The following is a 16,549-nucleotide window of genomic DNA, read 5'->3' on the forward strand; positions in this document are numbered from 1 at the left end:
TCATAGTAGCTATTGCTATTCATCCATCCCCCCGGGGTTCTGTTTCTGATCCCAGTATCTTGCCCTGTGCCTATGTCTGATGGTGGAGATTCTGGGCTTATGCAGCAGGGCTATCTAGGGGAGCATTTCTCAGGTTGTCCAGGAAGGCAGGGGCATGCCTTGGCTTAATTGGGTTCAAGGAAAATGCAGATTTAAAGAGCAATCTCTGGGCTGGCTTACAGCTCAAGAGCTTTTTTTTTTTTTTTTTAATTCACAATTTTTTTAAGGCACCAACTCCTCTTGGGGGCTGTTACTCTGGAGTCAATTTACCCAACACAGTTCACACAAGCTTCCAGGCAAAGGCCTTCTTCTCCCCACTGTCTTGTCACCCGTAACCTCTCTAGGCTGGAGCTGAGGTGGCAGAGTCTTGGATGGAGAGCTCTGGAGCTGCTGTACTTCCCCAGGTGCCACAGATTCTAAGAAGCACCATGATTGTAGGTACCAGCAAGAAAAAATAGAGGTCTGATTGTAAGATCTGATGGATTGTAAATCAAATTCTGATTTCTGAAGTGTCAAAATGTGTCTGAACAATCAATGAATTGCAATGTTGAGTACCAGGGCCAGCCGGGGAGATTTGCATGGGGCAGGATGAGGACATACAAATGGGCTTCCCATTATCTTCCCCTTTATTAAAGAAAACACTGATCTGTAGGCTCTGGGAGGGCAGAGATGGCCAGTTTTGTCTGCCACGCATCCCCTGACTTCTCTCATAGTAGGTGTTCACCAAATATTTGCAGAATGAATAAATAATACAATGCCACATTATCAACGACATGGAAAAATCAGGAAAGAAAAATGAATCATTCATAATTCCCCGACGGTGGGTATTTTGGCTTATTTCCTTCAAGTCTTATTGCCTATGAATATGCTCTTTTATATATGTGTAAACATAATGTATTATTAGATTTAGCTCTGGGATGTGTTTTTGTATTTCTCCATTAATATGAATGAAATGATGAAATGAGACGATGCGGAAATGCTTTGAAGACTGTAAAATGTTTAACAAATAACTTATTATTAGTTAGAATAATCATGGAAATACTCATATGAATGAGGTTGATTTGCTGAGAATATACTTCAAAGCAAACAACGCATCGGCCCTCTGCAGCTGGGAATCTATTCTGCTTCTTCATCCTATTCACCATGGGGAGTCCCTCTGTTTCATAGTGGAGAGAGAAGCAGAGACTTACAGCTTCTTAGAAATCATCCAACTTCCCACCCAGCCCAGAAACTTCTTCCATATCACACACGGAGGATTAGCAGGCGTTGGGGAACGAAGAGCTCATCTCTCAGGCCAATGAACAAGAGCAGCCTCCATGTACTTCCTTCTCGACAACCTTCATAACCCTTCAAGTTTCCAACACGGCTGTTTCACATACTCTGTTCAAAGTAGACACCGGAAAGACAGCACCCCAGGTCAGCAGCGTCCAGCACATTCCACAAGCCATCAAGTCAGGCTAGCCTCAGACAACTCAAAAACTGACTTTAGCTAGTCCAAGAATTCATATGCATGTTTACTGGTCTAACCTGGGCCTGGTTCTTGAAGGGATGTGGCTTGCTCACAGCACAAGAGAGCCCTGACCAAGTTCCCTCTTTGACCACGCTCCAGCCAGGCCTGTCTAGCCTTCTTCTCCACTGGCTCTCAACTTTGGCCTATGAAGACTGGAACAAGCACTTACATAATTTCAAGTGGCTCAAAGACACATCCCTAGGGTGACACTAGACCCCTGCTTAAAGTGCCTGTTGGAGAAAACTCAAGGTTGTCAAAAGGTTGTATCATTTGCTCCAGCCAACACCTGAGGCCAGGACCTCTGTTGCCCAGCCTCTGTGGGAGGGTGAGAGCCTAACTTCAACAAGTGCCAATGAGCAGACCCACATGGGTTCCCCATGGACCACACCCCTTTCTGCTTTTTGTAAGTTTTTGTAAGTTTCTGTTCAAGCCTTCCTGGGCCCTCCCTGTCTCCCCTCATTCTCCCTTTAAGCACCCAGTCTCCTCTATAAAGATCCAAGACTCACCCTGCACCTTCTCCCCTATTGCAATGGGGCATGATGGAAGGGAATCTGCTTTTACCACTTCGACTAGTGTCTGGCTTTGTTTATCTTGGACAGGACCCAAGAGCCTACTGAGTCTAAGAGCTCAGACTCCGGGCTCACCTAAGCTGCTGCCCATCTGTGTGCCTTTATTAGGTAATCTGTGTTCTTATTATCCCTGACTCTCAAATCCTTATCCTTAAACTTGCCTTCTGCCGTCTGCTCTGTGCCCTTCTTCTTCATCCTCGAGGATACACTTTTCTGGTTGTACTATTGAGTTTCCACCTTGCCCACCTATAGATACCTCCATTTTAGCTGATACCACTTGCCTCAGTTTTTGGGGCCCAACTCACCTCTCCGCACCCTTGCCCCTGCCTCAGAGCTGCCATCCCATCCCCAGGGGCCTCAGTGGAAGGCTGACCTTGGCCTTTATCAACTGCCCAGACATGTGTACAGACCACGATGCAGGAGCCTCCACCACCCACAATTCCCCAGAGACTCAAGAATATAGCTTGCTTACAGATTTGTAACCAGCCTTTAATGCAGAATATCGCTTTATAAAGTGGCTGAACAGCTGTGATCAGTAGCAGATGAAAGATGGCAGATGAGCCAGATTTTCAAAACAAGCTCCTGTGTTCTCTGTGCACATCTTTCCTTGCCACTCTTGTCACCCTCTCCCAGGCGCTCCCTATCTCCCAGCTCAGAGCCAGCACCTGCCACCCTGTGCTGAACTCACTGCTCAGAGCCTCTCCCAATGAATCATCTTGGATGACCCAGCTGAGGCCTCTGGCACCGTCGCAGGCTCTCTGACTTTTCTTCTAGGCAAACCAGAAGACAAATCTCTGGAGATAAAAAAGGAAACAGTGCCCAGGTATCTCCATCGTCCTGCTTTGAGACATCCACCCTATGGAGAGTTGGTGAAGGTGTCCCCTTCTGAGATGTAAAACCCACTTCAGAGGTGAGGCGGTGCCAGCCCTCCCTCTGTGAACCGGTAGAGTCCAGGCAGCCATCCTGGGGCAGGTGAGGCCCTCCCCAGAGCTACATCAAAGGGCAGGCAGGAGCCCGTGTACTTAACTCAAATGGGGAGGGACACTGCCATTCCTTTTCTTTTTATAGGTCACTTTGAATTGCATTAGAAACACAGTGATGAGACTATCAAACCCTGGTTGGCAGTGTTCCCTTAATATCCATTGGCAAAAAGAAAAAAAAATTACTTTTTTAATTTAACGCACTCAGAAAAGTCTACTGTGACAGAATGTTCAGGAAAAAAAAAAAGAAATTCTCAACCAATTCAATGTAGTAGAAAACAAGCCAAGCTTTCCCTGAGACCCAGTTTCAGGAACCGACGGGTGGTGTGGGAGAACTGGAGACGGAGGTTAACCAGCGCATTCCTCCGATTTCAGGGTGATGTCCTTTACAGAGCCAGCTCTGTGCCACCTTCTGGGTGGCAATTTCATTTCTCCTCCTGGTGCCTCTGCGAGTGGCCAGAGGAGGCTGAGGACCACAGGTCTGGGGGAGCCCAGGGGACTTACCCTCTGCTCCTGTGTGGCCACAAAGGTCTGGAACCCTGGAGCCACCCCAAAGCCCAGCTCTTGGATGAAAGGCGGCTCGGACTGACTGTGGATCTGAACTTTCACTCCCGCTTCAAACGTCGTTTCCTCTGAAAGAACAAAGAGGGACAGAGCCATGGGTCAGTGACAACAGCTGTTCGCGGAGTCCTGGGGTTGAAAAGCTCCCGGGGATGCCAGAAGTGTCAGGTGGGAGGTGGAGTAGTGGTTCCCTGAGATGTGCACATCCTCAACACTGGAGACAGAATCTGTGACCCCACACAGCAAGAGGGACATGGTGGCTGGGACTCAGTTCAAAGTCTTGACATAGAGAGACCGTCTTGGATTATGCAGATGGCCCAATGCAATCATGGAGGTCCTTGAAAAAGGGAGGTTGGAGACTCAGAGTCAGAGAGAGAATGAAAAGACCCCGGGCTGCTGGCTTTGAGGACACAGGAAGAGCCACAAGCCAAGGGACGGAGGCAGCTTCCAGAAGCTGGAAAAGTCAAGGAAGTGGATCTCTTCCTAGAGCCCCCCAAAGCTGCACAGCTCTGCCAATAACCTTGATTTTATTGAACCTAGCGAAACCTGTTTTGGATGTCTGAATCCTCATATAACAAAGTTGTGTCATTTGTGCGCACTACATTTGACGTACCCTGTTAGAGTAGCTATGGGAAGATAATGCAGGGCAGGTAGGCCAAGTCTTTGCTTCAGTCGCCAAATCTGTAGAATGGGATTACAAAGCCAGTAATGGGTAGGTCTTTGACCAAATGCAACTCCCTCCCAGCCTCTTGGGTAGATTATTTGAAGCTCTTTTATTTAATTTACTAACTTCTCTCCTGGACTGGGAGTTGAGGGAGAGACTATCAGGAAGAAACCATAGCAGTGGAAAGGAAAGTCCAGGGCTGGCCCCCTGGGTGCTGCAGGAGAGAGGCAACTAGAGCAGAAGCCCCTGCCCTTTCCCCCTTGGGCAGGAGAAATGGCCCTTGGCAGTGGGAGGTGGCAGTGGGTGGTGGAGCCTGGCTCACCCACTATGTTCTGCTCACAGTTGGTGGGGCATGTGCTTAGGGGATTACATCTGCCTTTATTGGACCCTGCTCTCTGTCCTACCCTCTCTAAATAGCTGCAGAATGGGCTTCTGAAAATGCAAGCCCAACAGCTCTCTCTCTGACTTATCAGGAGCCCAGCTCCTTAACATACCCCTGGTCCAGTTTTGCTTTGGGTAGCACCCTGCTTTGGGGCACCCTGTGTCCATGCTCTCGGGGCTATCTGGATTAGTTGTCACTGGTCCCTATTGGGTACAGATGCATGTGCACTGCCTTCTGTCTGGGATGTTTTTCTGCTCATCTAGTCATTGCTGTCACTGAAGAGTCAGTTCCCGGCCCTGCCCCCAGCAGCCCCTTTCTCTTGCTCTGCTGTAGATTCCAACCTACCCTCTAGAGCCCCTGCCACTCCCTAGGACCATCCTTTCTCTGACTGTCCTCCTCCATCAGCTGCAGCATCCTGAGGCCAAGTGCTGGAATTTCCCTCCCGATTTCAAAGGTCCTGCTCAGGGCCAGGCACAGTGGCACTCAGGGGATGCCCGTTGAATGACTCTGAGAGATTTGGAATCAAACCTCACTATTAATCATTATTAATGGGCAGGGTCAGTCTGGAGTCCAGATCAAGAAATGTTGTCAAAGAAAAGAATGGAGGAGAGGATGGGTAAATTCAGGAATGAGATAAGATGGAACAGGGGGACATGGAGGGAGGGAAGATGTACTGGGGTTATGGTTTGGGCACTCCAAAGCTGGCACAGAAGAGAAAGGCTGGATGGGCAGGAACCGTAGAAACCACGGGAGCTACCAATTGAGTCAGGCATGGGTAGACTGAAGCTGGGAGAGAGTCCAAGGTCAGGGGGGTGCATGGAGAGGAAAGTCCACTAGGAAGACAGGGCCAGGGGAAGGACAGGCAGGGCTTTCACAAATCAGGCAAGGAGTCCAGCAGTGGCGGACACTGGGTATCAGGAAAAGAGACCCTGGGCCAGAATATGGCTTCATAGAGTGCAAGAGACTCCCAGGAGATCTGGGAATACATTCTCCTTCCCAGCAACAGAGCTAATGTTCTGCAATTTGTTTCCCCCGACCAACCATCCAAACTCCCATTCAAACATCGCTGGGCAACTGTGGTGTGTGTCACTATCTCCTGTGGATGGTGAATGGACTCATTGCCCTGCTCCTCACCTCGCCCAGGGCCTGGCACACAGGTGGAGTCTCTGTGAAGGTTTTTAGATGAGGAAGGACTTCAGGAGAGGGAGGACTGGGTGGGAGAAGGGGATCGGGTGGTTAGCTTTCAGGGGCCGTATTTTCTAACATCTGACCAAGAGAGGGATGAGGATCTGATGAACAGGCTCAAAGTGGGGAGGGATGAGCGTGGCGTGATGTGGAGATCACAGGGACACCTGTGCGGGGAGGAACCGAAGGCGCGTTCAGCCAGCCGTGGGAGGGAACTGGAGAAGTGCCCAAACTTGTTTTCCAGAGATAGTAGAAGCTGTGCGCGTGTGCTGTACAACCGAGCTCAGGAAACCTTAGAGCCAGTAAGACAGCGGGAACCCAGGGCTTACAGGAAGAAATGAGAAACGAAGCCTCTTGGAAGCAGGCGCTGAGAGTCATGGGCAAAACAGACCACGAGCTGTCAGCTAGAACCGCCGGAGGCTAATCGGGAGGGGTTAGGGATTTGAAAGAGATGCTAGCTTCTTCCAGAAGGATCAGTGGTAGGGGAGAGAGAGTAAAATCCTAAAGTAACCGCATTTCTTTACAAATGTCCAGCGATCGCATGAAAAGAGCCAAGGTGATGGGTAAAGTTTTTGCTCTTTCTAGAACAGCACAGACCAGGGGATCTTTCTGCAAAGAAGGAAATACTCTGGAACCTGTGCTGTCCAAAGGGGAAGCTATGGGTCGTGATATGGCTAGTACCATTGAGGAACTGGATGAAGCTTTCGTTAAATTAAAATTAAATCAAATGAATTCAACCCATGTGGCTAGCGGCAGCCTTGAACAGCACAGTTCTAGAATATCCAGCTATGAAGCAGCCCTCTCAGGCCTGCAGGAGGGACGAGGACTCCACCATCTTGCCTTCCTAAGTGGGTGCCCCTTGAGGGTGGCTTGTCACCTGAAGGTGACTTGGGTGGGGTTCTGAGCACAGAAGCATGCATATTCATGGCCAGACCATGGCTGCAGTCCTGTGTCCCCTGGGTGTTGCTTACCCTAGGTACTTATTCCAGATAGACCTTGCTTCTGGTTCTTGTTGGAACTGCCCCTGGCTTCCTTCTACGGATTGTTCTACAGGTTGGTTATGAACGGCAGGCCCCTAAATCGCTGCCCTCATACCCCCCAATTCTCATCCATTTCCTGGACATGGCAAAATTATTTAGAGCCAAGTTATTACACACAGACTGCTAGATCCAAAGGGGACCTTAGATTACCTACCTCAGAAGTTCCCAAGCTAAGATGGCACATTAAAATCATCCAGAGTGTCCAGAATTATGATTGCTGGGATTCGCCCCTGGAAATTCTGATCCAGTCTCTCTGGGTGGAGGGAGTCCAGAGATCTACATTCTCAGGAATTCTGAGGCCAACCACATTTGGGCAAATAGTGATTTAGTCCACAAAAGGGAAACACCTTGTTTGTTTTGGCAAGTCAGGAGCAGAATGAGGACTCCAAGCCACATCTCCTGATTTTTAGTTCAGTATGTTTTCTACCCCACAAGGAGTGTGGTCCATTTAATGCAAGCAGATGTCCTGGTTCATACCTCTGGGGTTCTGCAGGGGGAAGGAGGAGAGGGAATATCTCTTTCATTGTCATCTCCCCTAAATCCCCTAGCACAGTGGCTGGCACAGAGCAGAGTTCTACAAACACAGAATGAAGCAAATGAGTGCAAACCTCCTCTGTGTGGGTCTGCTCTTGCCTGCCCTTTTATGTACTGGGTATCTGCCAGGGTTCTGATTGACCCTGGGAAATGCCAGCTGCCCGTGACTCTGGAGAGGCAGGTGAGGCTGCACATAGGACAGCAACAATGACCATAATGATAACTGGTGACACCTACATAATTTGCGGGCCCTAGTACAAAATGAAAATGTGGAGCCCTTGTTAAAAATATCATTAAACAATATTGTCAAAAATCTATTTGTAAAAAACCAAATTATTATAAAAAAATAAAGAAAGGACTTCCATATGGTGATCACACAGCCTTAAACCAAGCATATGGTCCTTCTGAGCCCAGGGGGCCCTGTGTGGCTGCCCTGGTAGCCTGATGGGTGCTGGACAGATTGTACAAATCCTCCTATGACTCCCATCATCAAATGCTTCAACACTGAGTTCCTTCAAAAGAGTGCAGGCCCCTGGTGCAGTGAAGGATTTGTTTACACATCATGAACACCAGGATCCAAAGCCCCAGAGAGAGGAGAGGGAGCCCAGAGACAAGGAAAGCTGTTGCACACATGGCATTAGGAGCCCCTGTTAATTGAGACCAAACTGAAACCCAGACGGCTTCACATGCAAGACCGTGTGGAACCAAGAGGAGGGTGGTGCAGCGAGTGCCACCTGCAGCAGCCAAGTTCTCCCACGCTCTTCAGGAGCGTGCGCGAGGTGAGACCTGCCTGGGGAGGGGTTCTCTGTGCATGCAGAAAGGATTTGGGAGCTCTGCTGGAGCAGAGACGGGAGCGTTGGGCAGAATGCATAATGGGGCAGGGAAAGTACATGGCAATAAAAGAAGCTTAAATCTTTAATCTTTGCAAATTACAGGAAACATGCCAAGGAAATAAACACTGGAGAGAAGGAAGAAGAAAAGCTTCTCTGAAAAGCCGGGGGAATTTTCTAGGCTCAGGCAAGGGATGCATTGATACAAAGCAATCTTGTTTGGAACAAAGCTGACTTGATAACAATGGCCAGGTGAGGGGCTCACTTGGGAGCAGTGGACAGCAGGCAGGCGGCACTGAGGGGGTGTCTCACAGTACAGGGGGTGCCCTGTGCAGGACGGCTGCTTCCTGCCCCTCCTCTCCCAGTGGGTCCCCATTCTCAGTCCACCCTGGAGTCTGACTTGCAGGGACGGTGTTAATGGACTGCCTTGTCCACTAGCTTCTGGTTGGCATCAGTCAATGGTAACCCAGGTAGGAAACTGGATGGGGAAAGGACACTCAGGCTGGGCTCTGAACTCAGCCTCTCAACTCTATTTTCTGGGTCACTGTGGGTTAGTTTACTGTCACTGGGTTGAGGGGCTCTCCCTCTGGCTTCTGGTACTAGCTCTGTTTCCCTGTCCCTAGGAGTGGTAATGGCTCTCTCTGCCTTCAGTCCCAGGATACTGACCACCCTGGATCACTTTCCCAAGCCTTGCCCACTCCTTTGTAAATAGCCTTTAAATTTTTTTAAATGAATGAATAGTAATTATATATAATAGTGTGATTCATTATGACATATTCATATATGCACAAAAATAGAATGCCCATAATTGATCAATTTCATTCCCTAGTATTTCTCTCCTTGCTCTTCTCTATTGGTTTTCCTTCTATTTCCATGAGCCCCTCCCCACCTTTTCCCTCTCTAGTTTCCACATGTGGGAGAAAACATATGACCCTTTACTTTCTGAGTCTGGCTTATTTCACTTAGCATGATGTTCTCCAGTTCCACCCATTTTCCTGCAAAAGACACAATTTCATTCTTCTTTATGGCTGAGTAAAATTCCATTGTGTATATGTACCACATGTTCTTTATCCATTCATCTGTGGACAGACATCTAGGTTGGTTTCATGACTTGGCTATTGGGAACTGTGCTGCCATAAACATGGATGTGCATGCATCACTACAGTATGAGGACTTTAACTTATTAGGATTAACACCCAGGGGTGGTAGAGCTGGGTCATGTGGTGGTTCTGTGGCCGGTCTTTTGAGGAACCTCCACACTGATTTCCATAGTGATTGTACTAATTTACATTCCCAGCAAAAATGTCTAAGAGTGCCTCCCCACCCTGCCCCCCATATCCTTGCCAGTATTTATTGTAACTTGTATTCTTGATGATTGCCATTCTAACTGGAGTAAGAAGAAATCTCAGTGTAGTTATGATGGTCATTTCCTTGACTGCTAAAGATGTTGAAGAATTTTTTTTTTCATATGTTTGTTGGCTGTTCACAGTTCTGTAAGTAGTCTTCCATTAACCTCTCCTGGTAGCACCTGGTTTAAAGCTGTGGTTCATTTCCTGCTTGGGTACAGATTGGTACTCTCCTGTGGGCTCTCTCTTAGCCTCTGAGAGACAGCAGAGTCCCCTCTGTGGTACCATTTGTGGAAGGACAGCCATTACACTTGAGGATGCTCAGGGAAGAAGACCTGCCACCTGTGGGCTCACCATGGTTCTCGCAGCTGTGGATTTCATCCCTGGTCCTAGCTCTACCCCGTCTTCCACTACACACCCCTACAAGGATCACCCCAGAGAGGAGCACCTTATTCTGAAGAGGAAGAGAGGCAGGCCTCTCCTACCTGGAGGGTCAGAACCACAGAGTGCCTAGGACAGGTGGTTAAGTGCTTGGAGGTCTGGCCAAAAAGAAGTGTGTGTGTGTATGTGTGTGTGTGTGTGTGTGTGTGTGTGTGTGAGAGAGAGAGAGAGAGAGAGAGATTGTCTCTGAAATGTACAGACATTGCTCTTATTTCTTTTGTCCCTAAAGCATTTTCTGAGATGCTGCTTTGGAGTTCATGGAAACAAGAATAAAGAACTGGCTCTGGTGAGGACCAGATACGGAGCTGGGTGCTTTATACCACTCCACGTTGGCTCCCTCATTCACTGGACTGTGTTATATTAAGTGTGTGCTGTGGGTGTGTCCGCTGGTCAAGGACCAGAAGCCCAACAGCAAACCAGGCAGAGTCTCTGTCCTCAGGCAGCCCACATTGTGGCTGCAGAGACAGGCTCCATACAGGGACATGTGTGCCATTAGGCCAGCAGGGCAGGTGCTGGGGGAGGGGACTGGGCCAACACTGCTCTCTTGGATGGGAATCAGGCACTGCCTTCCTAGGTGACCGGGTTTCTATGGTAAACCTGAGTGAAGAGAGCAGGTGACCCACGGATGATGCAGGGTTAGAGGGGACAGCAATGCCAAGACCCTGAGACAGGTATGCGTCTGGCCCATTTTAAGAAGAGCAAGGAGGCTGCAGTGGCGTGGCCGGTGGTCAGAGGCCAGCTGATCATTTTATTAACTCCTCAGGTGGGCACCGCCATTTTACAGAGGGATACACAAAAGTCTCAGAGAGGTTATCTTGCCCTGGCCACACAAAGCAAAACCAAAGCAGAATCTCTGTCCACTTGGCTCCACGGCTCTTTGCCTTCCTATATGAGTCCCCTTGAACAGATACTCTGTGCTTTTTGGTGCTACTGGCCACATTCTGCATTGGGTAGGGGACTTTCGGGATGTTGCAGGACAGGACCTTGAGCCACTGAGATTTGAATCCTGCCTGGAAGATGGCAGACAACAATCTTGGCAGGGGTCCGGTAAGCTTTGGGACTTTTCCCAGACTCCACTGTACGGGATTTCCAGTCATCCCGAAGCTGATGTCAAGAGCTCCCCCATGTGACACAGTATTTTGTTTTACATTTTGCTCATCTTACAGAGGAAGAAACCAAGCTCAGTGAAAGTCAAGGACAGATTCCTGGCTACCTACAATTTTGGAGCTAGGAGAGACCTAGACTGTTCTTTAACTAACTTCTCAGTGGGAAGAGTGAGGCCGGCAGAGAAGGGAGCAGCCCCTGGCGGCGAGGATGTCAACTGGCAGCTGGGCAGAGCCTGGGATCCAGTGTCTTCACTTCTCATCTTCCTCTGCCCTTTGCCAGATGTCCAAAAGACTCAGTGGTCCCAGATGACAAGCTCGTGAGCTACCCGCTGTAATAATTTGGTTTACAGTGGGCTGTGCAGACTTTGCCCTTTTATCTCACAGTTCAGGGAAAACTCATTAAGTGTGAATTGGTGACAGTGATAGGGACAAGTGTCCCAGCCCTCGAGAGACTAGGTGAAGAAGGCCTGTGGAATGCTCTTTCAGGTCCTTAAGATATACTCTCTTGGTCCCTGCTCTTCTGCTTGTGCCAGAGAAATTCAAGAGGACAAGGTCTGGCGAGGGAGGCAGCAAAGTGCATTAAGAAAAACACAGGCTCTGACATCAGGGACCTGGGTTTGATTCCCCACCATACTATTTTATAACTGTGTGACCTGATACAGGTTGCATTGCCTCTCTGAGCCTTAGTTTCCTTTCTGTTAAAACCAAGTTGGGGCTGGTCTCTCAGGCACTTTTAGCTCTAATTTTCTATGAGTTGGGGACCATGAATAAATCTCTTAACCTCACTGCATCTCATTAAAAAAAATAGATTTGAAAAACTGGATGTGACTGATCAGAACTCACATCAAGTCAGAGAGGCTGATTTTCGTCAAGATAGCAAGAAGAATCCACAAATTGCTGCTTATATAAAATCGGCTAGTGCATGTCTTGTCCTCCCTCTCTGCCCCTCCCTGGCAGGCCCAATAAATCATTCTTAGGCAAGAAAATCCAAAGCCAGCCCAGAGATGGGAAAGCTCATGCCCCGCTGCACACAGGTGACATTTCCAGGCGAGGAGAACTTCCGGAGGAGAAAATACCAGCATCATGTCTGCTTGCTGGATGGGCTGTGATCGTCTGTCCTGGGTGGCAGTATGATGGAGCACAGCGTCCTCACCAATGCCTCCAGGAGGTGCTACTGGGTGGCCACAAGAGTTTGGTGAAAGCCAAGAACTCTAGCCCTTTCTGCAGAACCACAGAGCTCATGGACATTTTAAAGACACCACGACATGGTGAAAACATGCTACGTTGTGTTGAACTCCGTTCCCCAAGGCCACTGGTCTTCTTTTTCATTTTTAAAGTGGAGAGGACAGAGGTGGACCAAATCAGAAGATGTGGATTCAAACCCTCGTTCCATGACTTATTAGCTATGGGATCATAGGGCAGTCACTTCTTGTCACTCATTCATTGTGTCAGAGACCTGTGGTTTGGAATAGAAATCTCCCCCAAAGGCTCATGTGTTGAGGCTTGGTCCCCAGAGTGGGAGTGTTCAGAGGTGGGGCATTTTTTTGGGGGGTGGGAGGAGAGTGGATCATGTAGGCTCTAGTCTCATCTCTTAATTTAACAGGCTACTGGGAGGTGGTGGAAACTTTAGGGCAGATGCTAGTTGGAGGAAGTAGGTGATTGGAGGTGTGTCTTTGAAGGGTGTCTTGGAGCTCTGGCCCCTCTTTTCTCTCTCTTTGCTTCCTGGCTGACGTAAGGTGAATACCTGTGCTCCACAGGCTCCCTGCCATGACGTTCTCTGTGACTATGGACTGAAACCTCTGAAGCCATGAACCAAAATAAATCTTTCCTCTTTGTAAGCTGATCATCTCCTATGTTTTGTTGTAGCAGCAGCAAGCAAACACAACTGCTTATCACATCTGTTAAAAAAAGCTAATCTGTTAAAGGATTAAAACAGCCTGACACAGGGAATCTTAGTATGAGAATAAGGCAAAATATAGTTCCTTATACTCTGTAAGGCCATGTGCCCCCTTTGGGGAAGGAGATAGTAATGTTAGGTCTTGGTTATGTAAACAAGGAGTGGGGCTGGACCTACATTCTTGCTAAACAGGATACTTGCAAAACCTACATTAGTGAGGTGCTGTGCATGGAGTTGGGTCTAATCCCATTACAAAAAGATTTATCCCAAGGATTCTTTAAGTAATATGTTTCTCTAGTGCATTCAGACTCAGAGAGTATAAATTATAAATTATTTGATAAGAAATGCCTTGGTTCTGGGTGGGCAATCAGCATGTGGGAGATACCACCCTTAAAAAGTCACCAGGAAGGGCCATATCTCTGAAATGATACAGGAAGTTAGTGGATGATTAAGATTCTATTTATAAAAATTCTGCTTATATATGCTGAGGGTGAAGGGAGGTACAACATTTTGTTGAACTCTGTTCAGTTTGTTGAATGGATCGTGTAGTACAGAGACTGTAATGTGATTATAGAAGCCAAAGTCCACCCACGGCACGACTGGATTCCTAGCTACTTTTTGTTATGGAATATTTTCTCAAATAATAAATGGAAGCACAATAGTTTTCACGTGAGGTGATGCTGGGGAAATATTTCAATGTTAATTAGGGCATTCTCAGCTTTCCAAGGGGTGGGAAAAGGTGGTCTAGATCAGAGTTTCCTACACCGGAGTCACTGGGGGAGTGTGTTATGGGGCACATTTCAGGACAGTGCCTGAAATTCTATGTGTCTAACAATCGCACAGGTGAGTTCGATCCTCCAGGTTGGAGGACCACAATTTGAGTTGCAGGATTTGGGCACAAACACCTGTGCTTTAGCAAAACATACCAGGAGGCTCTTGGTGGTTTGGCCTCTACCTAGCTGCTCCAATACACCCAGAGCCATTTTTGGCCTTGGTCCTTCTTTCCCTCCATGTTAGGGACCTCACCTCCCCATGGCCCCACATCCTCCTCTGACTCCCACGCTCTGTCCAGCAACCTGGTCAACAGGCCTGAGATTGGGACCAAAGTCATTTCCTCTCTGAAGCCCCTTTGAGAGATACATTTTTCCTCCCCTCTAGAAGGGGTTGCCCTTCCTTTGCTCTCAGTCTGTCTTCTATCTGTCACAGCGCTTGATGACACTTAAATATTCACGTGTTCTCTCGCCAGACTGCAAATGCCTGGCACTCCTTAGGCACTTTATATGAAAGCTGTTGGATGAATGGGTTTCCATCTACCATGTAATAGTATATAGCTTTCCTTAGATAATCCTTAGATTGTGAATTCTTTGAAAACCCGGACTGGGCCCATTATCTGTAGCACTGGAGTGTCCAGCACATAGTAATTGCCCAAAGGAGAGGTATTCATTAGGGGACATGATCCCTGGGGGTGAGTCTGTTTTGTAAGTTTCCTAGGTATTCACTGTGGACCACTGGCTGGCTGGCTGGGAGTTTTATCAAAATCACCTATATTTTCTGCATAGCACTTAGCATGTGCATTGAGCAAGGTTTTCCCAAAATGAGAAAAGCCAGGCGCCTCTGGCTGTGGAATGGATGCCTGTCCCCACTGATGATTTATGGAATCATTTCTCCGGAATCCTCAGGCACCTGTGGAGACCCCCGCCAGCACATGGGCCCACTCTGGGGAGTAAGCATCCCATCTCAGCTGGCCTCTCCGAACACAGGCCAGAGTTTACCCTGGAAGCTGAGAAACCATAGCAACCACCGTCAACATCCACTCTTGCCTCGTGCCATTTGTAATGGGGGAGAGGAGACATGTTACCCTTGATAGCTGCTCAGGCCTCCCAGCTATGTTGAAAATTTATGATTATTTTTAATTTAACTTTTATTTTTATCAAAGCAATCTATGTACATAATTTAAACAGCCAAATGGTACTGCAAGGCTTTTAATGAAAAGCATCAGTTTCCTGCTCCACCTCTCCCTACCCCCTGAGTACCACTCCTTAGGGGCTGCGACTCTCAGCTCACTGCTTGAGCCATTTCTTGTGGTGTTCATGTTCCTATTTCCATGGGTATCAACTGATTGGAAGTTATTTCTTGGTTGAAAAAAAATTTTTAGATATTATCCACTGAATTCCTATCATGCAAGGTGAGGATGTGAGATTTCTGTTTGGAGGTGCTGAACTATTTTTTCTTTTCCTTTCATCCTCTAAGGATGTGTTTTGATATTTTGGTTCTATCTGTTTCCAGCTTTGTTTTTATTTTATTTTAATTCTTTTTGGTACTGGGGACTGAACCCATGGGTGCTTTATCACTATGCTACACCCCTAGCTTTTTATTTCTTTGAGACAGGGTCTCACTAAGTTGCCCACACTGGACTCAAATATGAGATGCTCCTGCCTCAGCCTCCAGAGTCACTGGGATTACAGGTGTGCACCTGGCTGGATGACCAGCTTCTTTCATATAACTATGGCTGTGTAAATATTGTCCACAGTTCAGCTTGGTGTTGTGTGATGCTATTTTGTCTTTCTATGTTCTGTCTGCCTTGCCTATTGTTCTCTGGTCTGTTTGACTCACTAGGTACCTATCATTAAGAATCCCAGGCTCTTGGGCAAATCTGTGAAACACCTCTCCGTTTAGCCAGAACCACAAGGTTTGTCCCTTTTGAAGCCAACAGATGCCTGCTCCAGTTTAGACTGGCTGCTTTCTAGGTCTCCTGCTCAGCGGTCTCCCAGGTTTTTCTTTTCATCTATGTCTGGGAATCTCCTTAGGCCAGATCTCCTGTCTCCAGAATCATATGTGATGCTCTTTCTTGGTTGATTCTCTCATCCTCCAGTAATTTCTGGAAAAGTCTATATGGGAAATTTGCTTTTCCAAACCACATTCTACCCTGCACTTCCTTTGAAGTTTGCTGAGTTAGGATTCTGTCTTAGAAAATAAAGATCAACCCCTTTTCCCACCAGGCAATGTTGCCTTGTAGATTCAATTGCTTCTATCCAGAAGCCCTGGGCCATTCTGATTCTAGATTCCAGATACATGATTCCTTTTTCCTTTCCAGAAATGGTTAAGATTTTCTCTTAGTTTCCATTAGCCTGAATTTCACAAAGATGTGTCTTGGTCTGGTTGTTTAGCCACAATTACAGACAGGTCTTGGCCAAGTCTTTCAATCTGGAAGAACATGAACTTCAGTTGAGAATTTGGTTCATATTAGTTCTTTCACAATGTGCTCTTCTCCGTTCTCTTATTTTTTGTTATTCTAGAATTCCTAGTAGCAGGCTGTTGGATTTTCTAAATTGATCCATATTTTATTTCTCTTCTATTTTCTGTTTGTCTTTTTTTTAAAAAATATTTTGGCAGTGTTCCTCAATTCCAATTCTTTTATAGATTGTTCTTAATACCTGCAATCATAATTTTAATTTTGATTTTTTC

General features: G+C 47.4%; 1 protein-coding gene across 2 annotated transcripts in view; it reads right to left on the bottom strand.

Moving 5' to 3' along the window:
* Positions 1 to 16,549, bottom strand: part of ASIC2 (acid sensing ion channel subunit 2) — a gene marked incomplete at both ends in the record, with an annotated part of 1,055,157 nt that overhangs the window by 59,195 nt on the left and 979,413 nt on the right. For both annotated transcript variants that reach the window (XM_081270517.1, XM_081270516.1), the window contains one exon: positions 3,603 to 3,730. In XM_081270517.1, the coding sequence (XP_081126643.1) occupies positions 3,603 to 3,730 (128 nt within the window). The remainder of the gene's footprint in view (positions 1 to 3,602; positions 3,731 to 16,549) is intronic.

The sequence above is a fragment of the Spermophilus citellus genome (assembly GCF_964194105.1).
Source record: "Spermophilus citellus genome assembly, chromosome: 17".
NCBI classification, from domain to species: Eukaryota; Metazoa; Chordata; class Mammalia; order Rodentia; family Sciuridae; genus Spermophilus; species Spermophilus citellus.